Source organism: Hypomesus nipponensis, chromosome 15 (assembly GCF_054491055.1).
Source record: "Hypomesus nipponensis isolate SF chromosome 15, ASM5449105v1, whole genome shotgun sequence".
Classification (NCBI taxonomy): domain Eukaryota; kingdom Metazoa; phylum Chordata; class Actinopteri; order Osmeriformes; family Osmeridae; genus Hypomesus; species Hypomesus nipponensis.
In genome coordinates this window covers 15,810,091-15,837,500 of record NC_140375.1, presented here as the reverse complement: position 1 = coordinate 15,837,500, position 27,410 = coordinate 15,810,091, and the positions used below count along the sequence as shown (strand labels likewise).

General features: G+C 48.5%; 4 protein-coding genes across 6 annotated transcripts in view; 1 reads left to right on the top strand and 3 right to left on the bottom strand.

The window, feature by feature from the left end:
• nox4 (NADPH oxidase 4) overlaps positions 1-380 on the bottom strand; it is a 19,887-nt gene extending 19,507 nt beyond the window's left edge. Inside the window, 1 exon segment of the mRNA XM_084674578.1 lies at positions 1-380. This exon segment is cut by the window's left edge and continues 685 nt beyond it. The gene's annotated coding sequence lies outside the window, so the exon portion shown is untranslated.
• Positions 381-1,123: 743 nt separating this feature from the next.
• naalad2 (N-acetylated alpha-linked acidic dipeptidase 2) lies at positions 1,124-8,826 on the top strand. The gene is made up of 20 exons (XM_084674533.1): positions 1,124-1,249; positions 1,688-1,799; positions 1,902-2,091; positions 2,531-2,632; positions 2,701-2,826; positions 3,333-3,413; positions 3,839-3,944; positions 4,302-4,395; positions 4,558-4,653; positions 5,725-5,810; positions 6,118-6,237; positions 6,342-6,424; positions 6,519-6,582; positions 6,663-6,730; positions 6,836-6,927; positions 7,346-7,436; positions 7,522-7,786; positions 8,021-8,102; positions 8,315-8,407; positions 8,510-8,826. The coding sequence occupies exons 1-20, from the start codon at positions 1,168-1,170 to the stop codon at positions 8,697-8,699; spliced, it is 2,223 nt and encodes a 740-aa protein (XP_084530659.1). The 5' UTR covers positions 1,124-1,167; the 3' UTR covers positions 8,700-8,826.
• Positions 8,827-9,558: 732 nt separating this feature from the next.
• nlrc3l (NLR family, CARD domain containing 3-like) lies at positions 9,559-16,471 on the bottom strand. 3 transcript variants are annotated; one of them, XM_084675145.1, is made up of 13 exons: positions 16,383-16,471; positions 16,097-16,158; positions 15,714-15,875; positions 15,508-15,609; positions 15,196-15,385; positions 14,880-15,027; positions 14,647-14,739; positions 14,099-14,451; positions 13,750-13,959; positions 11,245-11,420; positions 10,854-11,130; positions 10,533-10,745; positions 9,559-10,278 (listed from the first exon to the last, which is right to left on the bottom strand). In XM_084675145.1, exons 2-13 carry the CDS (start codon positions 16,126-16,128, stop codon positions 9,907-9,909), a joined length of 2,328 nt encoding a protein of 775 aa, XP_084531271.1. In that variant the 5' UTR covers positions 16,129-16,158; positions 16,383-16,471; the 3' UTR covers positions 9,559-9,906. The 3 variants fall into 3 exon arrangements, with proteins under 3 accessions (XP_084531271.1, XP_084531273.1, XP_084531272.1); XM_084675147.1 differs by having other exon boundaries at positions 15,196-15,382; XM_084675146.1 differs by lacking the exon at positions 16,383-16,471 and having other exon boundaries at positions 16,097-16,316.
• A 116-nt stretch (positions 16,472-16,587) lies between these two features.
• numa1 (nuclear mitotic apparatus protein 1) lies at positions 16,588-27,350 on the bottom strand. The gene is given in 25 exon segments (XM_084674064.1): positions 16,588-17,089; positions 17,547-17,894; positions 17,989-18,087; positions 18,205-18,525; positions 18,737-18,873; positions 18,982-19,207; positions 19,312-19,447; positions 19,552-19,689; positions 19,792-19,943; positions 20,087-20,296; positions 20,434-23,733; positions 23,843-23,956; positions 24,389-24,529; positions 24,626-24,743; positions 24,824-24,935; positions 25,038-25,093; positions 25,095-25,172; positions 25,446-25,575; positions 25,690-25,780; positions 25,868-25,942; positions 26,034-26,122; positions 26,211-26,284; positions 26,382-26,467; positions 26,598-26,653; positions 27,074-27,350. Coding segments are annotated over 24 exon segments (6,300 nt in total). The 5' UTR covers positions 26,640-26,653; positions 27,074-27,350; the 3' UTR covers positions 16,588-17,062.
• Between the last annotated feature and the right edge of the window lie 60 nt (positions 27,351-27,410).

Below are 27,410 nucleotides of genomic sequence, written 5' to 3'. Positions count from 1 at the left end.
AAAATAATTCTAAAATGATAAATTATGCACCACAAATCGTTTTCACCTATTCTTTACAAGAGTGGTTCTAAAACGTGTTGGTTAAGTTTAACATCGGGTCCAACCAAACCGTGGTAGTAGCCAACAAATTGGGATCGTTTCCGTTAAACTGTAGGCTATTTTATTATCACGAAAACATCTGCATAGCCTTTAGTTGAAATGCTTAATCATGACTTCGTCAACGACAAGTATCAAGATAGCACTCATTACATGGACTATAAGAACAAGTCGAGCTGTGACTGACCATAGCACACTTTAAAGATAAAGTATGTTCATCTTATCTTCAACTATACGAAGAAAAGCTGTCCTGACTTATGAGTCACTTCCATCAAAGATACACGCTGCTGTGTCCACATCATGTTGTTTTATCTGCTAGGGCGCTATGGCTATTATTTCTCAGCAAATGGTCGATTTCATAATGCTTTTTGCACCGCATTCAGCAGTTAAAACAGTTCGAAATTAGTTCAATAGAGCCTCCCAGATCCACTGTTCAACTATAAAGGCTAGCCTACATGACCCGTTCCACAGTTTGAGTAGGCTACCACTACGCTCATCAACTTTCTAAAACTCCAGACATCCCGCAGGCAGTCATGTTGACAATCGGCAGCCCGTTTGTTGTCGAACACCAGGGTCATTCCAGATCTTCACGCTCGAGCCCACTGCATGAATGTACCGAGCACAGCCCGCAGCTGTCCAGTGAGCAACAAGCGGTCATGCGCGACCAGTAGGCCAACTCCCATAGCAGTAGGCCTATGGGAAAACATGTCGGAATTGGCCCTCCCTTATACTATAATAACTTTATGACAATAGCCTACATTATAATCTAGGCTACACTGTTCGTCACATGAGGGGGTGCTGATTTGAATAGGCTACTTTAATTTAAGGGAGGTTATAAAGATCACTACTAAGGTGGCCGTGTCAGCATACGGTCAAAGACCAAGGTGCGTTTATTGGCTAGAGCAATTCTGTCAAGGCACCGCCAGACCGTCTCCCTCCCCCACCTCCCTCCCTATTCACACCCCCATTCTCTTCAGGACCTAACTGTCCTCCACCCCTCTCCATTGCTGGGAGTTTGTTACACGCATTGCTTTCACTTGCAGTGAGTTCGGAGTGCTGGACGATCACACAATGAGAAGCGAAAGCAGGCTCGTGCGGTGGATCGGTTACCTCACTGTCATAACTGCGATTTTGCTGCTCGGTTTCATCATAGGTAAGCTTAAGTCATGTCATACTGATGTTCGATAACTAAAAACGAAAAAAAATACCATTAAAGTTGCAGCATTACATTTTTGACTGTTAATCTGTGTGTTTGCATGTCAATGGTGTTACGGTGCGTGTGTGTGCGCGTGTCTGTGCCTGCTGGTTGCTATCCTGTCACAGGTATGCCACATTCTACTACTTAATGCGCGGTGGTCTCACACGCAGTCGTCAAGACAACCCCCCTGGCCCATACGTGACGGTCCTTGGGACATGTTGCATCTAGTTGTGTCACCACTCCGTGATTTGACCTTTAGGATCATAGTCATATTGCTCTACGGTATACCTAGACCTATAGGATGTCGCGGGTGTGAGGTACTGAGATGTGATAAAAAAAATATATATGTCTGTCGCTCTGTCTGTTTTGTGTCTGGCTATGTGTGTATTTAAGGCTGGTTTTCCAGGCCGACACAAACACACACACAAGAAGATGGTTCCTCCAGTCGTTACCTCAGAGAGCTCCTGGACGAGATGCGCCCGGAGAACATTAAAGAACATCTCAGGTAGGTTGTAGAACTCGCTGAGCCTGTGTTAAAGGACACCCTCTCTCTCTTCTCCTCTCTGTCTTCTCTCTCTCTCATTTTTCTCTCTCATGCTTTCTGCAGGAAGTTCACACGATTGCCCCACCTGGCTGGTACAAAGCAGAATTTGCTATTGGCTGAGCAGATCAAGGAGGACTGGCTTGCGTTTGGAGTGGACTCAGTAGAACTGGTGCCCTATGATGTGCTGCTGTCCTACCCCAACCAATCACAACCCAACTACATCTCTATAGTGGACTCACTGCTGGGGAATGAGGTACACACACAGGCATACACACACACACAAAAGGAACTCATATACACCTACTCCCTTTTTATAGAGTATTGTCTTTAACTTCTATTTCCTCTTTAACTTACTCTCTAACACTCTTTCTCTCTCTATCTCTCTCTATCTCTCTCTCTCACACACACACACACACAGTGCTCTTTGTTTCTTGTTGAAACCGCAAGGCAAGCCAAGGTCCATTTATGCTGATAGTTAATTACATGATACTGACAGTATGTTACATAGCATGTGTGTGCGCTCATGTGTGTGTGTGTGTGTGTGTGTGTGTGTGTGTGTGTGTGTGTGTGTGTGTGTGTGTGTGTGAGAGAGATAGATCAACAGTAAGTATATTGCATCATGTCATATAAGTAACTGTGTATGGTGAAGTGCACCATGGGAGTTGTTATGATAGTGGTCTGTGATCTGCCAGGTGTTCAACACTTCTCTAGCAGAGCCTGTTCCAGAGGGCTATGAACATGTGTCTGACATCGTACCTCCGTACAGCGCTTTCTCAGCACAGGGACAACCAGAGGTACACACACACACACACATGTACACACAGTCACACACAGAAACACACTAACGCGAGGTGTATCCCAGGGTGACTTGGTGTATGTGAACTATGGTCGCACGGAAGACTTCTTTCAGCTGGAGCGGGAGATGGGCATCAACGTGAGCGGGAAAATTGCCGTGGCCAGATACGGGAAGATATTCAGAGGCAACAAGGTAGAGTGGACTGCCACCAACAGGCTAGTCCCAGACACTGCCTCAGATTGGGAGAGATGGGGGGGAGGGGAGGGTCAGATGGCTGAGCGGTTAGGGAATTGGGCTATTAATCAGAAGGTTGCCGGCCGGCCATAAAAAATTACGTTGTGTCCTTGGGCAAGGCACTTCACCCTTTTTGCCTCATGGGGGGAATGTCCCTGTACTTATTGTAAATCGCACTGGATAAGAGCGTCTGCTAAATGACTCAATGTAGATGTATTCAGCTGGATGAACATGTGTAGTAGTTGTTACACAGTCAGGACTGTCTTACATTTAGTCATTTACCAGACACTCTTAACCAGAGCGACTTACAGTAAGTACAGGGACATTCCCCCCGAGGCAAGTAGGGTGAAGGGCCTTGCCCAAGGACACAACGTCATTTGGCACGGCCGGGAATCGATAGGGCAACCTTCAGATTACTAGCCCGGTTCCCTAACCGCTCAGCCATCTGACTCCCTGTCTTTCAGGTGAAGAACGCCATGCTGGCTGGGGCCACTGGGATCATCTTCTTTTCAGACCCAGCTGACTACTGTGCCCCAGGAGTGGAGGTACACAGCACCACACTGACTACACTACCCAGAATTCCCTTGGACTCACCCATCCAGATGCCAACCACACTGACTACACTGCCCAGAAGTCTCTTTGACTCAGCCATCATACAAACCACACTGACTACACTACCCAGAAGTCCCTCTGACTCAGCCATCATACAAACCACACTGATTACACTGCCCAGAAGTCCCTTTGACTCAGCCATCATACAAACCACACTGACTACACTACCCAGAAGTCCCTCTGACTCAGCCATCATACAAACCACACTGACTACACTACCCAGAAGTCCCTCTGACTCAGCCATCATACAAACCACACTGACTACATTACCCAGAAGTTTTAATACCCAGATACCAAACCAGTGGAGTGGTTCTGAACACCTTATGTTGCTGCGTGTGGTGCTGGTGGGCCTGTGCAGACGTACCCCCAGGGGTGGAACCTACCAGGGGGCGGAGTCCAGCGGGGCAACGTCCTCAACCTGAACGGAGCGGGAGACCCGCTCACCCCAGGGTACCCTGCCAAAGGTGTGTCCAGCACAGAGAGAAGGAGAATGGGAGAAGGGAGTCGGGATGGTAATCAGAAGGTTGCCGGATCGATTCCCCTCCGTGCCAAACTGATGTTGTGTCCTTGAGCAAGGCACTTCACCCTACTTGCCTCTGGGGAAATGTCCCATTTAGTACTTACTGTAAGTCGCTCTGGATAAGAGCGTCTGCTAAATGTAATGCATTACATTATCCACCCATACCTTATTATACATAATGTGTGGGTGGGTAATGTAGTGCATTACATTTAGTTACATTATTATACATAATGTGTGCGCGTTCTGGACAGGTGTGTATAAGTATTTGTGCACTAACTGTTTTTTTTTCTTCCAAACATAGAGTACACCTATAGAGTAAGTAAAGAAGAAGGGGTGGGGCTTCCTAAGATTCCAGTGCATCCCATTGGCTACCACGATGCCATTCATCTGTTAAAGTGAGTATGAGTACCACATGAGGTGTGAGCACATTCTGCCAGACGAGCAGTAGGACACAGCTGACAGGAAATTAGATCATTGACAATGTCACAGAGATGTACCTCACTTCCCTAAAACTTATGTCTAATCCTCCTTCCTTTGTGTGATGTGACATCCAATAGGAATATGGGAGGAGAGATTCCACCCAATAACTGGAAAGGAGCGCTGAACATCTCTTATCGGATTGGGCCAGGTTTTACTGAAGGCTTCCAGGCCCAGTAAGTACCTTTTACACCGTTACATCCTGTCCTCTCCTCCCTTCTCTTCCCTTCTCCTCTCCTCTCCTCCCTTCTCTTCCCTTCTCCTCTCCTCTCCTCCCTTCTCTTCCCTTCTCCTCACCTCCCTTCTCTTCCCTTCTCCTCTCCTCTCCTCCCTTCTCTTCCCTTCTCCTCTCCTCCCTTCTCTTCCCTTCTCCTCTCCTCCCTTCTCTTCCCTTCTCCTCTCCTCTCCTCCCTTCTCTTCCCTTCTCCTCTCCTCTCCTCCCTTCTCTTCCCTTCTCCTCTCCTCTCCTCCCTTCTCTTCCCTTCTCCTCTTCTCCCTTCTCTTCCCTTCTCCTCTCCTCTCCTCCCTTCTCTTCCCTTCTCCTCTCCTCTCCTCCCTTCTCCTCTCCTCCCTTCTCCTCCCTTCTCCTCTCCTCCCTTCTCTTCCCTTCTCCTCTCCTCCCTTCTCTTCCCTTCTCCTCTCCTCCCTTCTCTTCCCTTCTCCTCTCCTCCCTTCTCTTCCCTTCTCTCCTCTCCTCCCTTCTCCTCTCCTCTCTTCCCTTCTCTCCTCTCCTCCCTTCTCTTCCCTTCTCTTCTCTTCCCTTCTCCTCTCCTCTCCTCCCTTCTCCTCTCCTCTCCTCCCTTCTCCTCTCTTCCCTTCTCTTCCCTTCTCTTTCCTTCTCCTCTCCTCCCTTCTCCTCCCTTCTCCTCTCCTCCCTTCTCCTCCCTTCTCCTCTCCTCCCTTCTCTTCCCTTCTCCTCTCCTCTCCTCTCCTCCCTTCTCTTCCCTTCTCCTGTCCTCTCCTCCCCTCTCCTCTCCTGTCCTCTCCTCTCCTCTCCTCTCCTCCCGTATTCTCTCCTTTCTATTCTTTCTGTCTCTATTCTTTCTTTGTCTCTGCTTTGTTTTCAAAAGCCCTCTGGCCACAAGCCCAGAGCAACAGAATAGAGGCCCTTGTATGTCCTGTGGGAAGCCTCATATCCCTTCACACACACACACACAGTGAAGGGGAGGAGCTTTTCTATCACAAAGATTAATGTTGATAACAGAACAGAAAATAACAGAAATCCTATGTGTTTGTGCCTGTCCCAGGAAGGTCCGTATGAACATTCACACCAACAATGTGGTGACCCGCATCTACAACGTCATAGGGAGGGTCAGAGGGGCGGTGGAACCAGGTAGAACATCACACACCCTCCCCTGACCAGTCAGCAGGGACACCCTGCAGGGACACCCTGCTGACTCATAACTCTCCATCAGAGAGATCCAGTCCAGAAGTGCTATCACTTACAGCAGCTTAACTACATAGCTAAACCCTCCCAAGAGTGGGAGTTAAGATTCCTGGACAGTTATTTGCTTTCTCAAATTAGTTTAGTTTATTAGTTTGGCAACGAGCAGCCTGGACTGGTTAATGGAAGCGTGGGAGTGCTTGCTCTGATGTTGGACCCCTACCTTCCTAAAACAACATGTTTCCATGGTGACCAGACCGCTACGTGATCCTTGGGGGGCACCGCGATGCCTGGGTGTTTGGGGGGATCGATCCGACCTCAGGAGCTGCGGTGGTGCATGAGACCGTGAGGAGTGCTGGGAGACTGCTCACAACAGGTGTGTTAGGGGAGCACACACATCAACACACCCAGTTTTCAGTTTCTTTGGAAGTAATGGGTTGCATACCAATAGTGTGTGTGTGTGTGTGCGTGTTTCTGTAGGCTGGAGGCCCAGAAGAACTGTAGTATTTGCCAGCTGGGATGCAGAAGAGTTTGGTCTTCTAGGATCCACAGAGTGGGCTGAGGTAACAGACACACACATACACACATACACACACATACACACACACATGCACACACACGTACAAACAGTAAACGCATGCTCTCCCAACTGTGTAGGACAATGCTAAACTGCTCCAGGAAAGGGCAGTGGCCTACATCAATGCAGACTCAGCCATAGAAGGTGAGACTTGTTGACTGTTCATCAACTGACTGCTTCTAGTAGGTAAAAGAGGGAGCAGGTTGTGACTGTGTATGTTGCAGGTATGTATACTCTGAGGGTAGACTGCACTCCTTCTCTGCACACTCTGGTATACGACCTCACTAAACAGGTACGTCAGTCAAACCTGGAATATAACAAACACATCCTCATTGAACATGTGTTTTATAAAGAAGTGTTCCTGTACATGTAATCCTGGCTGGGGTTGTGTGTACAGATTACTAGTCCAGAGGAGGGAGAGGAAGGCTTGTCTCTTTATGAGAGCTGGCACAAACGCGACAACTGGACTGACGACCGCGATGCTCCCAGGTGAGCCCCGCCCCCTTCCTCCACAATGTTTTTATTTATAATGATGAATTCATATAGCAGACGCTTTCATCTAAAGAGACGCGCAAGAGGGGATTTGACCTTGTGACATCTTCATCTGCAGTCTGCATGTCCTGCCACTGAGCTATATCCTTCCCCCTCTCCCCCCTCTCTCTGCCGCTGAGGTATACCCTACCCCTCTCTCCCCCCTCTCTCTGCCACTGAGGTATACCCTACACCTCTCTCCCCCTCTCTCTGCCACTGAGGTATACCCTACCCCTCTCTCCCCCTCTCTCCGCCTCTGAGCTATACCCAACCCCTCTCTCCCCCTCTCTCTGCCGCTGAGGTATACCCTACCCCTCTCTCCACCTCTGAGCTATACCCAACCCCTCTCTCCCCCCTCTCCTCCCTCTCTCTGCAGGATTAGTAAATTGGGTTCAGGCAGTGACTTTGAGGCCTATTTCATCCGTCTGGGCATCGCTGCAGGCAGGGCCAGATACACCAAGAACAGGGTAAGCCTCAGACACTGCCTCTCCGATCTGAAGTTAAGATGAATTGTGAATATGTCTTTATCTTTGTGTGTGTGTGTGTGTGTAGAAGACAGAGAGGTACAGTAGCTACCCAGTGTACCACAGTGTCTATGAGACATTTGAGCTGGTGGAGAAGTTCTATGACCCAACCTTCCGGAAGCTTCAAGCCGTTGCTCGGGTGAGAGCCGGCCTCGTCTTTCGATTGGCTGACTCCCTGTTGCTGCCCCTGGACGTCCGCGAGTATGCTCAAGCGTTGGGGAAGTACGCCCAAACCATCGCTCAGCTGGGGAAAAGACACCCTGATGAGCTCGTGACATACAGAGTGGCGTTTGGTAAGGCATGACAAACACATAACCAAGGTTGCCGGTTCGATTCCTGGCCGTTCAAAATTACATTGTGTCCTTGGGCAAGGCACTTCACCCTACTTGCCTCGGGGGAGAATGTCCCTGTACTTACTGTAAGTCGCTGTAGATAAGAGCGTCTGCTAAATGACTAAATGTAAACACACACACACATTTTCTCCCACACACACACACATAATAACATTTTTTATTGTGTTTGTCCAGATTCCTTGTTTTCTGCAGTGGAGAACTTCACTGTAGCAGCCACAGACTTCCATGATCGTCTGAAAACATTGGACAGAACAAAGTAAGTTAGTCTGTATACATGGTACACAAATGGTCGATTGACTGCACTCACCACCTAGCGGCACACCCAAAGCGCTTTTACATTTGCCACTCATTCAGGCCTTCATACACACTCACACACTGACGGCGACGGAGATACCATGCAAGGCACTGGCCGGGGTGTGTGTGTGTGTATCACTGATTGAGAGTTGTGTGTGTGTGTGTGTGTCTCAGCTCCCTCCAGGTGCGTATGGTAAATGACCAGCTGATGTATCTGGAAAGAGCCTTCATTGACCCACTGGGCTTACCTGGCAGACCCTTCTACAGGCAAGTAACACACACACATACACACATACACCAAGATTATGTTCTGTCATCTATTAAATAACATGTCCTCCATCCCATACCTCTCTACCTTCCTCCCCCCAGACATGTGATCTTTGCCCCCAGCAGCCATAACAAGTATGCAGGCGAGTCTTTCCCCGGCATCTATGATTCGCTGTTTGACATAGAACACGCAGCCAATCCAGAGAAGGCATGGGAGGAAGTGAGGCGTCAAATCAGTATTGCAGCTTTTACTGTGCATGCTGCCGGCATGACACTCATACCTCCTGCCTGATCTACACACACACACCTCCTTCCTGAACATTCAAACACACACACACACAGCTCCTCCCTGAACATTCAAACACACACACATCCAAAGCCCTTGTGTCCTTCACGATGTCTGTCCAGACTCCAGAATAAAGCTGTTGTTTTTTTAACTCCTGGTTTGTACATCTGTTTCTTCACGGCTGAAACGACAGGGCTCTCATGTTTAACGTTACGTCCTTGTTCACACTGAGCAGGTTTACACAGGCTGTATGAACCGTGTAATGATCTCTGCCTAGGGGTCTACACTGTGATGTCACTTCCAGGTTTTGTGCTGAGTTTGCAACGTTGATTTTTCTGAAAGATATGAGTCACTAACTCCCTAACACTTGTTATTCTCTATGAGGATAAAGAAAATCTAAAGTTTACCCACTTCCTAAATAAAAATTATGTTTTGTGGTTTTCTTTCTTTTTGGCAGTTACATTAGTCATGTGGGTCTTGTTCTCGGCCGTTCAACCACTTTCAATAGAGTAATGTCAACTTTGATGATGGGCAAGACATAGAGCTACTCCCCACATGGGTGGTGGCAGGGTAAGGCTGGCTGGGCTACAGCCACAACAAGACTTGTGTTAGCCTCACCATGAAACAAGCAAGAACATTGTGTATTCTATTGTGTATGTATTCACATTGAAATTCAGACATTGATTTGAGCCCCAAAACTGTATGGATTACTTAAATAGTGTTGCAAATAACCTAGACCCAGGTCAGAATGTCAAAACACAAGAATGTACATTTTTGGGACAGGTCTAGTTCAGTTTGGGACGGTTAATTTTTCCCTTCAGGACGGTACTGGGACAGTGAGGAAAAATGTAAGTTACAAGCCCAGTTCACAACTCAAGTACATTTATTACTTTTATAGATCATTGATTGCATTCACACTTCAATCACTTAAACGGGTTGATCATCATGTACTCACAAGATTCAAGCCTTATTATGACACAGCCACTCCCCACGTAACACTTAAAATCGTATTCTTCTAGGTTGGTCTAGTAAAACTAGTGTAGGTCAACACCATGTCACAGCCTTCACATAGTGACTGTGCGGTTTGGTGTTGTGGCTTTGTGTCTCCAGGTTTCAGCATAACACTTTCCCAAGTCCCAATATCAAAATGCTAAGAGGATACGCATGTGTAGGGTCTGAGCCGTGCATCACAGGAAGTCCTCCCCCGGTCGGTTCAGTCATCAGACTGTGTCAGCTCTCTGAAGCACTCTTCCAGGTTGGCCTGTCTCTCGGGCTCTGCGCTTTCCATCCTCTTCTGCAGCAGCCTGGCCGCCTCCTCCAGCCCCTTCACCAGGGGGGTGTCGTGCTCGAAGAAGAGCCCCCGCAGCATGTCTTTGCTGTTGATCCTCTGGGCCATGCCGCACAGGAAGCGCAGGAACATCTCGTATCGGCCGAAGGGAGCACTCAGGGTTCGGTCGATGGCGCTGCGGAGCAGGTCCACCATGGCACGGTCCTTGACGAGGCGGGAGATGAGGCGGGACTGGTCTAGAACATTCTTTCCCTCGTTGCGGAAGTTCATGAACACATAGAGGGCTGCCATGAACTCCTGGGGATGACATCACAATAACAGTTTATGGGGGGGGGGGGGGGGGGGCAAGAATTGACTCAAACTGTCATATTCTGATTGTGAAATAATCGATAAGCAAACGAATGAAGCAACAAACCGTCACAAACTGACCCCGACCTAATCAGAATATTTTTAAGCAAGAGGGAATGCAACATTGTGTGCTTTGACGCAAACATGCTCAGCAGGCAGCACAAGCAAGACCAGTTTCCGTCGTGTCAGAGGGGGGGTGCTACCTGGAAGGTGTAGTGTATGAAACTGAACGTCCGCCTCTTTTTCGACTCCACCGGCAGCTCCGTCACGATGCCCGAGTACACAGCCACCTCCTCCACGGTCAGAGAGTAATCCTTCATGTCCTCCTCGTGGAACACGGGGCGACCCTTCTCCAGGAGCTTGAACGCCATCTTGCCCATCTTTTTCAAGAACTCTCTGTCTGTCTCCTGCCAGGTCTGAGAAAAACAGAAGAAAAAAAAAGAAAGAGAGACTAGGAACGGACAGTCACGAATAAATGATTGCCTTCGCTGGAACTAGTAACGATTAAAGCGACCAATCAGAACCTGGTGGTTTTGCGGGGCATCGTAGTATTTCTCCAGCCTGCGATTGGTCTGAACGATCACGTGGTGAACATAGAAGGGTGTCAGCTTGGGGGGCTTGTCTCCGTAGTTATCTTCGTTCTGGAATCCCCTCTCGAAGATCATGGAGACGATCCAGCACATGAAGGGCATCTGGCACAGGTTGTGCAGCGAGGGCAAGATCTTCATCTGGCTGATGATCTGAGCAGCTAGGTCCTTGTCTGTGTAGCGTTTGGTCAGGAACTCCTCCTTCAACTCATTACTGGACGAGGGATGAATGAAACACACTTCAACACCACACTGGTTTAGGCCATTCGTTTCTAATCCACCCCCCCCCCCACACAAACACACACACGCACACTCCCACACACCCTACCTGTAGCCCTGTATCTCGTACACCTTGTGTAGGTACTCTGTAGGGATCTGAGAGGTGGCGGCACGCCTGCCAGTGAGCCAGACCAGGCAGGAGGGCATCAGAGATCCTCGGATCAGGTTCACCAGCAGGGAGTCTAACGAGACCGACTCAGTGATGTCAGACAGGACAGGAGTGGCCTGGAGGGGAACAGAGGAGAGGGAGAGTCAGAGAGAGGTGTGTGTGTGTGTGTGTGTGGAAGGGGCTGTGGAGAGGGAGAGAATCAGAATCAGAAAGGGATTTATTCGCCATGAAGGTTTGCACAGACAAGGAATTTGCTTTGGCAGGGAGGTGCATACAATAAACATATAGGAATCTTACATTTAAATGTGGTCTAATGTGGCCTGCCGTATTTGTTTTTTATTGATTATATATTATGACTTTTATACACACCCATTATGTAAGTACAATGTACTGTGACAATAAAATTTGATTAGGTTATAATCAACAAATAATCGTGATAATTAATCGTGATCTCAATATTGATCAAAATAATCTTGATGATCATTTTGGCCTTAATCGTGCAGCCCTACTCGTCTCCATCAGAGATGAGCCCAATTCAGCTGGGAGAGCTTGTCCTGAAGCAGAGCGGGGATGATGGTATTAAAGGCAGAGCTGAAGTCCACAAACAGGATCCTGGCGTAGGATGCTGGGGAGTCCAGGTGCTGTAGGGTGAAGTGGAGGGCCATGTTAACTGCATCGTCCACAGACCTGTTGGCTCTGTAGGCAAACTGCAGGGGGTCCAGGAGAGGGTCTGTGATGGATTTAAGGTGTGCCAGCACCAGGCGCTCAAACTTCATTACCACAGAGGTCAGGGCGACGGGTCTGTAGTCATTATGTCCAGTTGGCCTGGGCTTTTTGGGCACAGGGATGATGGGCACAGGGATGATGGTGGAGGACTTGAGACAGGCTGGCACATGGCATGTCTCCAGGGAGGTGTTGAAGATGTAGGTAAACACCGGAGACAGCTGGTCAGCGCAGTTCTTGAGGGTGGCTGGAGAGACAGAGTCCGGCCCAGCTGCTTTGCGGGGGTTCTGTCTCTTGAACAGTTTGTTCACTTCTCTCTCCTGAATGGAGAGGGTCGTCACTGTAGAGGGGGGAGGCCTCACCGGTGGAAAGGGGTTGTTCAGGACTGTCCAATTGTCTTTCAAAACGACAGTAGAACTCATTCAGGTCGTTGGCCAGACGAGAGTCGTTAGTGGAGTGGGGGGCTCTGGGCTTGAAGTTGGTGATCTGCCTGAGCCCACTCCAGAGAGAAGCAGAGTCGTTAGCAGAGAACTGGCGCTTCAGCCTCTCTGAGTACAGTCTTTTAGCCTCTCTCACCGCCTTGCTAAACCTGTTCTTCGACTCCTTGAATCTGGAATCTCACTGGTCCACTGTTTCGATGTCCTCACAGCAGGCTTGCAGCGCTTAAGCTTCTGCCTGTATGCAGGAATCAGGTGAACCATGGCGTGGTCTGAGTGACCCAGTGCTGCTCGGGGAACCGCATGGTATGCTTTACTGACTGTAGAGTAGCAGTGATCCAAAGTGTTCCCTTCTCTGGTAGGGCATTTGATGAGTTGTCTGTATTTGGGGAGTTCTTGAGTGAGATTGCCTTTGTTAAAGTCGCCTAGCACAATAACCAAGGAATCCGTATTTTCATGCTCCACGCACAATATCTGGTTAGCGAGCACACGTTGAGCCTCGTTGGCGCTAGCCTGAGGGGGCATGTAGACGCCGACCAGTATGAATGAAGCAAACTCACGTGGCGAGTAAAAAGGTTTACAGTTAATAAATAATGACTCCAGATCAGGAGAACAGTGCTGCAGAATCACTGTCACATCTTCACACCAGCCACTGTTAATGTAAAAACAAATACCACCACCTTTCGTTTTGCCAGAGTCTGGGATCAGTTCACTCATGTCTCCGTAAAGCACAAAACGGAAGATGAGAGTCAGAGAGAGGTGTGTGAGTGTGTGTGTGTGTGTGTGTGTGTGTGTGTGTGTGTGGAAGGGGCTGGGGTCGGCCACGGCTTGTGAAGGCGGTGAACGGGAGATATGCGCGTGTCACGTCCCCCACTCGTGTCTGTCAGTGGTGTGCGGTTTTCGTTTTCGCCCTGGAACCTGATTGGTTCCATCTTCTGGTTGAGACAGGTTTTCTGTATCAAGTCCTAAGCTTTGACCCCCATTTGCCTTTTGGTTTGTTTTCCGTTTTTCCACCCACTATCAGAGAAGGGCTGAGTAAGAATACCCATGGGTATACACATCATCATTCAGATAACCTTGAATCTAAATACCCTTAGATTTATAATACTTAATCCGTTTAAAGGTACAAGTTTTTGTGAGTTTAACTGAGTCCAATCCCTCCTCTCACAATTACCACAATCTTCCGGGTATTCCTACAGTTACGTTCTACTTCTCCCTAACCACAGCATCGGAGTTAGGGTGTAATAATGAGAGTGTATTAAGTTGTGAGTGACTGAGAGCGTACCTTGAAGTCTAGTGGGGATTGGTAGAGGTCCATTCCCTCCAGTATGAATAGAGCCTTGAAGTCAGGTTGTTCCAGTAAATTAGTGTCTTTCAAGTCGTGGTAGTAGTAGGTTAGCATTTTCTTGAAGGACAGAGTTTGCCCAGGCTTCAAGTGATGATTCTTTTTAACCCTCAACTCCCGGAAGGTGATTTTGAAGATGAACTGGATGTCCTAATGAAAGGGACACATCAATTAAATCACTGCTTTTAAGAGCGGACTAAAAACACATATATCGTAATTGTAATGACACAAGATACACATCATACTGTAAATATATTACCATGTCCTTCCCTAGAGAGATATTACTCACCCTATTGGCTAGATCTTTGCACCAGTCCATAATGAACTTCTGCACGGCGACCGTTAGGCCTATCCCAGGGATCCCTGTGGTCAGGACAGTCCTTACAGCACCGCTGCCAGGAGGGGTGCGGAATATATCATTCCCTCTGACAAAGGTATCGGGGCAGGCCACCTGGGGGACAGGGGCCGGGGGCATGCCAGGGAACTCGTGAAACGGGCTGATACCACCGTGGCCCAAGGAGGATATCTGGGGCTCGGTGTACACTCTGTGGAGGCTGACTTGCTGGCCAGCCTTTGGGATGCCCTCGTGGATGGTGCTGTGTTTCCTCTTCAGCACAACCTTCACAGCCAACTGAACCAGCGCTTTGGTGACGAGGGACGGCAGAAGGATTTGACCAGGAAAGTTGACCAGAAGAGGACAAGCGGGCGGAGAGAGGGAGGGGAGTGGACGAGTAAAAGGAACATGGAGAGAAATGACAGAAAAGACATCAGTTTGATTCCAGCCGTGGTGTGAGACCATCCTACCTGCTCCATCACTGCTGGGACAGCTTCTCTTACCTCTCCTGCATGTCTTGACCAGCTCTTCTGCCAATTCGGGCTTTCGGATATCGTGCATGGTTTGTATGGCTATCTCCAGGCCCTCGCCTCTCCCTGTCCAATCAAAACACCCGGAGCATTAGACGGGATGAACAGGGGATGTTACTGAGTCCACAAAGTAGAACGTTAGCACTGGAAATGGACCTCCACGAGGATGTGGAGTTATACAGCGTGGTGTCGGATGTCTTTTGTACCATATGCCTCGATGATCTTGTCCACCACGTCCAGGGTGTCACACTCCTCCAGCTGCTCCAGGGTGAAGGGCTGGTCACGCCAACACAGGCTGCGCTTGTACTGGTACATCTCAGCGCCTGTCAGCTGAGACAAGGCTTTCTGTATGGCCTGGAGACCCACAGAGAGAGAATCCTTTCAATCCTTTTTTTTTTTTTTTGTATCGACCGATAACCGCGGCGATAACCGACAACCACGGCGATAACCCGACCGATAGCCGTGGCCCACAGTTTGGGAATCCATGCTTCACACCATGAGAGAATCTCTTTTCAAACTCACCTTAAATATGTACGGGAGGTCTAGCTCAGGGTGAAGCTGGCCCAGTCGGTAGTCTTCACTCTGCTCATCACTCACTGATTGGTCCTCGGGCTCCTCGATGGGTGGGGGCTCTGGGGAGTCTGGGGGGCACCCGTCCCAGTCTTCCTCATCTCCATCCTCCTCCACCACCTCCAAACCATCTTCCGATCTACTGCAGACAGAAGGACAGGCGGAGGGACACAGGGAGACATCAAGCTTCCTGCCCAAAGCTTTGGAGGTAAGCTCCTAATGTTCATTCTCTGCTGGCGCTAGTTAACTGTGCAGGTGTGTTACCTGTCAGTGATATACGCTCCATGTTTTCTGGCTGAGAGGGACTGTTGCTGGGTGAACTCGGTGTGAAGGGTCTCTGGTGAGTCTGAGCGGTTCAGCTGTAACCTGGGAAACAGACCAGCTTTGTCTTGGCATGTGAAAACATTTCCATTACAGATTACGTTTGTTCATAACTCTTTGTGGTGTTATGTATTCGAAAAGAAAAGTACAATGTGGTGCCAAAGATTGCATCTGGAATCTCAGGTCTGGTCGGTGGCTCGGTTGTTTCTGTGATGTCTTCCTCCTCCTCTTCGTCACTCTTCATGGAGCCGTAACTAGAGGGAGGAGCTTCTGGTCGCTCATGACCATCATCCTTCCTCACGCTGAGGATCCTTGAAAGAGACCAAAACGTGGTGTGTGTGAAAAGTTAAACTGATATCCAGCTGTAGGCGGTGATAACTTTGGTATGAATAAACAACTGACAAATTGTTGCCGCAAACACCCTCATTTAGGCTACGTTTCACCCCGCTCCTGTGCGATTATGTTTTGTCATTTTAGACAGAAAAGGCCATAGAACTGCTTGTCTTTCAGATCTGTGAACGATATTAATCACCTTTTAACCTCGGTATCCGAGTCCGAGTCCATGGCCTCAGACACCTATCCCTCCCCGTTCTTCTAGAAGGCGGAAACACAATTTCACCATTAAAATCGGTGTCGTCAAGTTCGGATCAGTCCTGAGCAAGACAGCTTCTTCCCTCGCGCTTCTAGTAAACACTGGGCCACCTGAATACATGAGCTGGATGTGCGCGTCAATCTAGTTATACTATGCAATCTTTACTTAAAAACGAATCTTGTTTTTGGTAAGATGTCATACATGACACTCCACAACACGTTCTTACCTCGTTCTTGGCAATGCTATTTCCGCATTTAAAATGTCGGTCTATACTTTCAGTTTCAGGAAGAATAAATAGTAGGTAACTGGTTAATTTGAAACCGCTTGAGCGCTAGGGGGCTCCATAATAGGTTATTTAGAATGTCCTAATTTTACCACTCGGTGCAAATTGTTGGATTCAATCAAAATATTATACGGATACGCATCCATTACATTTTTTAATTTTTTATTTAAAGCCCAGTAAGAACATGTATATATTACATAATCAAGAAATTAATTTGAATAATACAAGCTTTTAAAGGAAAGAAAGAGGAAAAACAAGTAAAATGTGCACAAGAAGAAAATTGACCTATAAAACATCCATGATAAAAAATAACATTGGCAGCATCTATGTCTTACTGAGACCCAACCTAAACCATAAGAAAGTAATTCAACATATGTGATGTAGATGTCTATAAGTGCGATTGAAATATAATTAAAACATATCAACAGACAGGAAGCCTTTTAGACAAACCTTAAAAAAAAAAAGTATGCAATAAAGTATGCAATATGCAAATCACTGTATCCAAATTGCACATAATGAGAAATAAGATTGGATTCTTAAAAGAAAATCATGTGGATTCTATGTAAAGTATATACCATGTGCACATAGTAGTATCATGTGCACATAGTATCAGTGATGGTTCTTCACACCTTCATCCTGAAGTTCATCATCTAAGGGAGAAACACAGGAGATCAGTGATTCACCAGACAACAGTCCACTACAACAGTCCACTACATCAGCCCCACTTCTGGGGAAAGACACCACATTCCTCATAGTGCTGTAAAGTATGATATTAACAAACACAAATACATCACATGCATGCACACCACTAGATATAATGGAGGGAAAAAGTGCAGTTCAATAAAAAAAATAAAAAAAGAGACTTCTATCATGGTTCTCTCAATCATAAGGTAAACAACAAATGGTGTGTAAAGTGAGAGACCCTGAAGACCAAAATCTGTTTGAATAAGATGACAAGACCTTTAATGACCAGATGCTCCGGAAACAGCAAGGTCCTGAATACACACACACACATAATATAACTCAGAAGTTAAGATAGCTCTGATATGGTGTTATCTCCATCTAGGATTCCTTGTCAGTTACTTGCATGTGTGTGTGTTGGCTTACCTTGCGAGCGCTAGAGGTTAGACTAGGGGCCGCGTTCCTGCTGGTGCGAGGGGATCTCCTTTTCTCCTCAGCTCCCACCTGAGGAGACTGAGCGGCGGGTCTGGTTGTTCCGACCCGGGGAACCCCCACCTGCTTCCTGGGGGACCTACGAGCAACTTGTGCCGGAGACTTCCTGGAGGAGTTCCCAGGAGACTTCCTGGAGGAGTTCCCAGGAGACTTCCTGGAGGAGTTCCCTGGAGACTTTCTGGTCGAGCTCCGCAGCTTGTTCATGCCTCGCTGCAGGAGGTTCTTGGAGGCCTTCTGAGGCGTGTTCTCGATGGTGAACATTGTTGACTGTCTCCTGTTAGCCTGCGTGGGGGGTGGACAGGAGAGAGGAAGGACTTAAGGACAGGAAACGAGTAACGTTTACGACGTCTAAGTGTGAACGATCCGGGTGACTCACCGGACTGAGCGGCTGGCTTTTGAAGGTGCTGGAGGACACCACCCGGTTTTTATCTTTGGGGGTCAAGGGACGAGGGAAACAGCTGGCCTGGCGCTTAGACTGAGAAAGAAAAACGAGAAAAAGCAGGGAAGACCTTCAACAAAAGCTCAGATTTCAACCACACACTGTCTACATGGTGTACTTTAAGCTGCCCTTCCATCCCTCTTCTCTGCCCACCTGCGGCGAGAGGGTCTGTAGCTGGTCAGCCGACCGTTTGCCATTGGCTCGGCCGTGGCTTTGGCTGATGTGGGATTCACTGGCTTTGGGCGCCAGAGAGAGCCGGTGAGAGCTGACACCCGCCCCAATCTGTCCGGGCATCATGGAGAGGCGGTGCGAGGAGAGGGAGTCCAGGATCTGGCCAGGCATCATGGAGAGGCGGTGCGAGGAGAGGGAGTCCAGGATCTGGCCGGGCATCATGGAGGCCCTGCGGATGGTCTCTGTGGGGTCACCCATGCGCAGGTCGTCATCCGTGAGGGTGAACGCAGGAGTGGCGACAGGCTGGGGGAACAGAAGCCAGGCTTCGATGGAGATGTCCACAGAGACTACAGCACCTCTCGGCGAGAGCAAACTACAGCTGACAGACGCACACCAATCATACAGAACGGCAACTGTATGTCTGTGACATAACGTGTGTGTGTGCGTGCGCGCGAGTACTCATTGCTTGTAAAAAAGGACTATACAAATACATTTGGATTTGAGTACTCCGTACCTTGACCTCCAGGGGGTAGCTGCTCTTGAGATGGGGCAGACAGGCCTTGTTTCTGGCCTGCAGCTCCGCAATCCGCATCCAGTCATCACCCGCCTGCTCAGGCTCATTATCTGCACCGACACAGAACGTGCTGGTGCCTGCACACACACACACACACACACACACACAGCACATTATTTAGATAACTATGCCCCAGTCAACCGAAACCGTGCACCCTCTGTTGGTGGGGTGTGCGTCCAACTCACTCCGCGGCGGGGGCATGCTGTGGGCAGTGCTTCGCCTGTATCCCGGAAGGCTCAGGAGCTGGTCGCTGGAGCCGAAGCCTGCTTTCCCTGGCGTGCTGAAGATCTCCATGGAGACAGGGCGAGAAGCCTGCGAGTGCGTCAGGTTGGGATGGGAGCGAGCAGCCGGCAGGGTGAAGAACGTCCCGTTGTCTTCGTTGGTCACTTCTTCGCCACGGCCTGGAGTTTTCTACATGTCACAGAGGGAGGGAGAGGAGTCAAGAGGACTTGCCACTAGCGAAAACATCATCAGAGATCATTCCCTGCTTAGTGTGAGACACATGCTCCATCTACCTTGCTCATGGTGATGTTAATAACCTGGGTGGTTCTTCGGCGTCTAGCTGAGGAGGTGGGGGGTTTACGGGCTGAATCCAGAGCCAGCTCCGCTAGAGAGGTGATGCTGCCTTCAAGCCTCCTGTCCGTACTGGTCCTAGTATCAACACACACATTATTTTTCAGTCTTATTCAGAATTCAGAGGAGGTGCTTGTGTGATAACCAGAGTTGCATGTGGACCTTCAGAGAGATGAACTGACCTGTTTTGCTGGCGGGAGTTCATGGGGGTGAAGTAGAGGGTCTCCAGGGATTCCCCTTGCAGAGCTCTGCGCTTCGAGGCCAGGCGCTCAGAGCTACGGACCATGGGTGTGCTGGACTCCTCCGGAAACGATGGTTTCCTGTACGGGCAGATCTGAAGTTAAACACTGGCCTGGGTCTTAAGAGGGAGTTCAATCCCACAAAGTGATTGAGGTATAGTGGAGGTGAATGGTAAAGATTACCGTGTGGTGTTAAGCGAGTCATCCAAGCTGTAATCGAGACTGTCGTTGCTTTTGTCTTGTTGCGTGTGGATCTTCTGGGGCTCCCCCTCCTTACTCTCCAGACCCCCCCGATACCTGCCCTGCTCACGCAGGTTACGATCCGCAAATGCCAGCTTGTAAAAACAAAAACAAAATTCAAATATAATAACTTGATTTAAAGAAATTACATATACACACACACACACACACACACACACACACACACATTTAGTGTATGACCAGCTTGTACATATGTACGTGTGCATAAATACAGTACCTGTGCCCCCAGACTGGCGACTTGACTACTGAGCAGCTTTTCATTGCTCCGAACCTTATCCAGGTCCATATTCAGCAGTATCATTTCCTGAGAGACGGCCTTGAACTCGAGCTCCTTGACGTCCAGGCAGCGCTGGAGTTCCTGCACCTGGCCCTGGCTCTCCTGCAGCTGAAGCTTCTTCCCATCGTAGTGGGCCTTGGCCTTCTCCACCTGGTAATGCCACAACACCGGCCGTTTGTTGTGTGTGTGTGTGTGTCTATATATATACACACACACACACACACACACATGCAAATGTGTAGATAAGAGAGACGTCTGTGTGTGATGCAGTTAGGCAGATGGCCTACCTGTGCTTTGTAGTGTTCAACCGCCTCGGTCTTTGCGGAGAGTTCCTCCAGCATGTCTCTTGTCAGCTTCTCCCTCTCCTCAGACTGCATCTGCATCTCCATGAGTCTATCCCTCTCCGACCGCAGAGAAGCCATCTCCCGCTGCAGTACCTCCTCCAGCGTATGGGAAGCGTGAACCTTCCTCTCCATAGCCCGTTTGGCTGCAACCAAGCTCTCCTTCTCCAGGCGCAGCACCTCAAGCTGCCCCTCCAGCTCCTTCTGAACCCCTTCAGCCTGGAGGACCCTGGTTTCAAGCGCTTCCTTCTCGTGAAGGAATACATCTTTTTCCCTGAGGTTCACCTCCTTGGTTGCCAGCTCCTGCTGCAGCACCTCCTGCTGCTGCCTGGCCAGTAGCTCCTCTTTGGTTTGAATGTCATTTTTCAGCCTCCTCAACTCCTCCTCAGAAGCAGATAACTTCTCCTGCAGGACCTCCCTCTGTTGGGTGTCAAATTGGTTTTGCTTGGACAGTTCCTCTTGCTTAGCTTGGATCTCCTGATTGGCCTTCCTGATGGAGTTGTCCATGCTCTCCATGTCAACCTCCAAGCCCTGGATCTTGACTTGCTGTTGAGCTTTCTCCTTCTGCCAGCTGTCCAGCAGCTCCTCCTTGGACCGGACATCAATCCTCAGATTCTTGATCTCCTCCTCAGAGGCCGACACGCGGCCCTCCAGCAACTCCTTCTGTTGGATGTTCTCCTCCTGCAACTTGGCAAGCAGCTCCTCCTTGGCCTGCACCTCCTGCTCAGCGATCCTCAGTGAGTTGCTCTGGTTTGCTACTTCCTCTCTCAGGCTGCCGAGCTGCAGGTCTTTATCCGCAGAGAGAGACGAGACGGTAGAGATCTCTGCCTGGAGGGCCTCCATCTTCTCTGTGACCTGGAGGAGGAGAACCTCCTTCTCACTGTGAGCCAGCTTCAGTTCTCTCACCTCATCCTCTGTGGCAGCCACATGGCTCTGTAGCACCTCCTTTTGTTGGATATGGTCCTGCTCCTTCTTGGCCAGCTGCTCCTTTTTGGCTTGAATGTCCTCTTCAGCCTTACTGAGAGAAGTTACCATATTCTCCATCTGCGTCTTTAGACTCTGGATCTCCTCCTGCAGCATGCCTTTCTGGGAACAGATCTCCAGTTTCAATGCTTCCAACTGTTCTTCCTTAGCCTGCACCTCCTCCTTTATGCTCTGCACCTCCTTTTCATTGGAGGCCACATGATCCTGAAACTCCTCTTTCTGGTAGACAAACTCCTCCTGGCTCCTAGCCAGCTGCTGCTCCTTGGTCTGGATTTCTTCCTCAGCCCTCCTAAGGGAGTCACCCATGCTCTCCATCTGGACCTTCAAGCACTGGATCTCCTGTTGCAGCACCTCCTTCTGTTGGATGTTCTCCTCCTGCAACTTGGCAAGCAGCTCCTCCTTGGCCTGCACCTCCTGCTCAGCGCTCCTCAGTGAGTTGCTCTGGTTTGCTACTTCCTCTCTCAGGCTGCTGAGCTGCAGGTCTTTATCTGCAGAGAGAGACGAGACGGTAGAGATCTCTGCCTGGAGGGCCTCCATCTTCTCTGTGGCCTGGAGGAGGAGAACCTCCTTCTCACTCTGAGCCAGCTTCCACCTTCCCACCTCTCCCTCAGAAGCAGACAAGAGGTTTTGCAGCATCTCCACCTGTTGGGCACTATCCTGTTTGGTCTTGGCCAGCTGTTCCTCTTTGGTGCTCATCTCCACCTCAGCCTTTCTCAAAGTGGCATTCAGGTTCCCAATTTGTTCTTTGACAGCCAGGATCTCCTCTTGCAGCACACTCTGAGCCGAGTTGTCCTTTTTCAGTATTTCTAGAAGCTCCTCCTTGGTCTGGACTTCCTGTTTCAGCTTATGCACTTCCTCGTCAGACATGGACAGCTTCTCCTGCAATGCCTCCTTTAGCTGGGTGCTGTCTTGCTGTTGCATGGCAAGCTGCTCCTCTTTGGCCTTGGTGTCCTCCAAGGCTTTCTGAAGAGAGGCACTCATGCTGCCCACCTGTACAGTCAGGCTCTGAATCTCTGCCTGAAGCAGCTCTTCCTGCCGGGCACTGTCGTTCTGCAACCTAGCCAGCAGTTCTTCTCTTTGCTGCAGCTCATCATCGGCCTTTGTCAGCAAAGCCTCCACACTGTCCACCTGGCATTTCAGACTCTGGATCACCCCCTGGAGAGCCTCCTTCTGATGGGAACTCTCCTCCTGGCTCCTAGCCAGATGCTCCTCCTTGGTCTGGATTTCTTCTTCAGCCCTCCTAAGGGAGTCACCCATGCTCTCCATCTGGACCTTCAAGCACTGGATCTCCTGTTGCAGCACCTCCTTCTGTTGGATGTTCTCCTCCTGCAACTTGGCAAGCAGCTCCTCCTTGGCCTGCACCTCCTGCTCAGCGCTCCTCAGTGAGTTGCTCTGGTTTGCTACTTCCTCTCTCAGGCTGCTGAGCTGCAGGTCTTTATCTGCAGAGAGAGACGAGACGGTAGAGATCTCTGCCTGGAGGGCCTCCATCTTCTCTGTGGCCTGGAGGAGGAGAACCTCCTTCTCACTCTGTGCTTCCTTTAGTCTTTCAACCTCCTCCTTGGTAACGGCCACACATTCCTGCAGCATGTCTGCTTGTTTGGTGTTCTCTTGCTGGTAGCTTGTGAGCTGCTCCTCCTTAGCCCTCATGTCCTGCTCGGCTTTCCTCAGGGACTCCTCCATGCTGTGCATATGAACCCTGAGACTTTGGATCTCCTCTCGCAGCTGCTCTTTCTGTGCCAAGCTCTCATTCTGAAACCTCACCAGTTGCCCTTCCCTGGCCTGGATATCATTCTCGGCCCCCTTGAGAGATGTTTCCATGGTCTCCACCTGGACCTTCAAACCCTGAATCTCTTCCCTGGCCTCTCTCCCCTGTTTCTCTAAGGCTAGGCTCAGCTCCCCTCCCTTCCTCCTCTCCTCCTGAACCTCTTCTCTTAGTGCCTGCACCTCCTTTTCCTTCTGCTGAATGGCAGTGGTAAGGCGGTCCAACTCTTTGCTCAGGCTCTGGAGCTGGGCATTAAGAGAGTCGCTCTGTCCCTTCAAGGCCAGTTGAAGAGCTTCTTTTTCAGCCTTGAGAGCACTCAGGGTCCCCTGGAGGTCAGACACAACCTCCCGGAGAAGCTGGCTCTCTGACTGAAGCTGGGCCTTCTCCTCTGCATGCTGGGCCTTGGTCTGTTGGATCTGCCCCTCCAGACTGGAGATGGTGACTTCCAGCTCAGTGTGTCTGAGCATGGCAGCAACCAGCTCCTGTCTCAGCTGCTCCCACTGTGAAGAAAAGGCCATTTGGTTTAAGTAAAACTGTCAATATTCATAGCATCTGCTATCAGACAGGGGACAGACTCAGAAGTGATACATTTGTGATGCCTCTGCTTACCTCCATGATGGGTCCCATGCTCTCCCCTTTCTCCTGGGCCAAGGTTCGACTGAGCTCATCTTCCAGAGACTGGATCTTACTTTGAAGGATCTCAAGTTTTTCATTTAAACACTCCTGAAGGGCAGAGATGACACAGGTCGTCATGATATCACTTGTCAGGAAGCAACACCAACATTTATTTTGTATAATGTACACTTCTATTGGGGGGGGGGGTTGGAGATGCTCTTCTGTCATATTTGATTAAATAAACTTCACATGCTGAGAAACAGGTTTCACATAAATCATAAATCTGACATCTGTGAGCATAACAGGAGTGTAATATCATCATCATCATCATTGAGTTTGGACCGAACTTAATGATGGACCAAATTGGTCAGGCTGCTTATCTGTCTGTCTACCTCCCGGCAAAAGTTATGTGTTTTTAGGGCGGGTGTCTTTGAAGGGAGGGGTTGGGATATTTGGGTGTGAATCCCTTCAAAACTCAAGTCAAAACTGCTAGGTTCGCCAAACTTCCAGACCCTGCCTTTAAGGTCGAGACCCATTTACCTTTTCTGCAGTTGCATGTCTGAGTTCTGCTGAAAGCTGTTTGTTTTTGCTGCTCCATTTCTCCTGAGCTGACGTCTGTGTCTCCGTCAGCCTCCCCAACTCAGTCTCGGCTCTGACCAGCCGAGAACACACCTCTCCCACCTGACACACAAACACACACAAACAAAGGACACATATGTTCGCCAAAAGCCCTTAAGCTCTGTACACCAACACATAAAGCTGGTTTTCAGTCATCACCTGGACAGAGAGAGTCCCGTTTTCCTCTGTGAGCTCGTCCACCTTGCGTTCCATGTGAGAGGAGGCGGTCTTCAGATCTTGGTGCTGTTTCAGAACCTCGTGGAGACGAGACTGCAGCCTGTGAGAGACACTCCGTTTATCAGATACAGTTACAGAGCCGGAACTTTGAAGATCACACAGGCTCTATTCCCCCCCTACCGCTGGTTCTTAGTGTTCATTTCCTCCAGCTCTGCTCTAGGACCCTCCTCCAGCGCTGCTTGCTCCCTTTGCAGTCTCTCCAAACGGTGCTGCAACTGGTGGATCAGAGTCTCTGGAAGAACACAAGTGTGTCAGCAGAGCAAGAACATTTGAGAAGTTCTTCTCAAAACAAAAAAGCTGAAGGTTTTACAGGAGAGTGATCTTGGACTGATACCTCTCTGTTGGATCGTGGCTTTGCTGTTGGTCAGCTCTCTTTCCAACTCGTCTCTCATCTCTCTCTTGGGCCAGCTCCTTCAGCCGCATCCTCCGCTGGAACTGAGGAGTTCTCATGATGTCTTGCAGAGGAGAGCTTTGGAGAAAAGGAGGATGTGGCTAGCTGTGTCTAGTGATAAGCCATTTTTATTAAGCCCAGATGCAAATAAAAAGTTATCCTATTCTTAAGCTAGATTCTTAAAAAAAAAAAGATATAACAGATGTTAAAGTACATTACATAATTGGTCCAAATTCTCAACAAGCAGTAAGCTATTAGATTTGTCAGATAAGATATAAAAAATAATCAGGTACTTTATTGATCCCTGAGAGAAATGAGGGTGTCCAGGCATGCATGTCAAGTTAATGCTACCTCACAGAAGAGGTGGCGACAGTGTTGAGCTCCAGGAATTGCACCCTCTGAGAGCGCTGGAAGACTGGGGACTCGTCGTCTGTGAAGGAGGCAGTGGAACTGTCACTACTCACAAGCTTGGATACCACCGCTGAGGGTTAGAGAGCCATGGGAGACAGGAGTTTATTATGTTTTTATTTGGAAAGCCATGTAAACCATTAATATTCATGAAGGAAAGAAAAAAAAAAAAATCATCACAACTTACATTCCTTTTTCAGGTATTTTTCCAGGCAATTGCTTATGCTGATTTCATTCTCACTATCCATTACAAAGCGAAGCATGGATGCAAGTTCAAGCTAAAGCCAAGGGAAGAAAAACAAATCACTCTACTGTTCTCTACTGGTTTATGGCTTGTGCATCACATGGATCAGGAATCCTTCTACCTCAATTCTATACTCCAGAACATTGAGATTTTGAGAGCCTTTCATAGAAGCCTGGAACAGCAGCAACAAAACAACCTAAAAACACAACAGGAAAAGTGAGACATTTGAACATACAATTACACAGCGACTTGACATCACATATGATTTTTCGATGTGCATAACACACCTTTGACAGCTCCACCTCAAGGTTTATTCCATGTACAAGGTTGTCCCAGTTGACCAGAGTTCCCTGGCTTGCAAGGTATCTGCATTCTCCTAATAGATAGAAGTGATTTAAAATCATATAGTCTGGGTGTACTTTGTGATGTTCCTGAACATTCCTTATCAGTAAAACTTGATTTACTTTGCAAGAAGTCAGCGATGAACTGGAACCTGTCTTCAGGCAGCTCCAGAATGTTCTCAGGGGGTTCTTTCTTTCTGAAATTGAGACAGGAGAGATAAATGACATAAACAAATAAAATAAACATACTCGATTCACAACACATGCTGGTTAAGGAAATCTGTTTCAACTTACAATTTATGCACAATTCTCATCAGTAAAAGTCCGTCTTGTAAATCGATTATCCTGAAAACCGGCAGATCCAACTTCATGCTGTTGACCTGTTTGGATCAGTGCGAGTTGTTGTACTCACTACTCAGTAACAAACCAATTGTCAAGTATGTACTGTTTTCTTCAACAGGTAGTGCTTATGTTTGCTAGCGCTAACTAGTTTTAAAATTGCCTTCTTACCCATTCCAAAATCGCCTCTTCTTTCAGTTTGTCGATGGCCATTTCACGGACGTTAACTAGATGTGCAAGCGAAATGGTAAGCAAAATTGTAGAGCTAAAATTGGAAGAGACTCAAATTGAAAAAATATTTTTCTAGCTAACTAGATTCAGTAGCGTGGTTGGCTGATTAATGTAGATCCGTGACTGGCACAAACTAACTAAGCTACTACCATTACATTAACAGTCGGTCTCAAATCTACAAAAGGTATAAATCAAAAACAAGCAAGGAGGATACAGTTCAGTACCAGGCTACGGTTAGTCATTATCAGTGTCAGCTACTGTAGGCTAGTTATCCTGAACCGAGGCGTGTAGTCAGAAAACCTGTCTGTTTCAAATGTTTGCAGTCACTCTCTAACGTGCAGAAACTATGTGCCCCATTAGGAAACATTTATAGATAGGTAGATTCCGAGCATATTTAGAAAATAAACTGAACCTACCTGCCAGCCCGAAAAGTAATCTTCCGAAATATTAGAGCTAACTTGACCCTTTCGTATTCTTCGACCCGTCCTTCTTTTAAATTTCGGCGCAACTGAAGCTGCATAGCGTTGATTGGTGATTGTACCGGAAAGTGACTAAGGAACGGGCGGACGTAGATGGGCTCTAGCCAATACACAGTCACTGTAGTTCTTGGAAACAGTTTTCCTGATTATGTACGTTTTAAATGTGCCTTTGCACTTCATATAAATCAACCTTTTGTATGTATAAACATTTATTACAAAGGTTGGAGGTATTTAAAGGTTTATTTTGTGTAAAACTACACACCAAGGACAATTA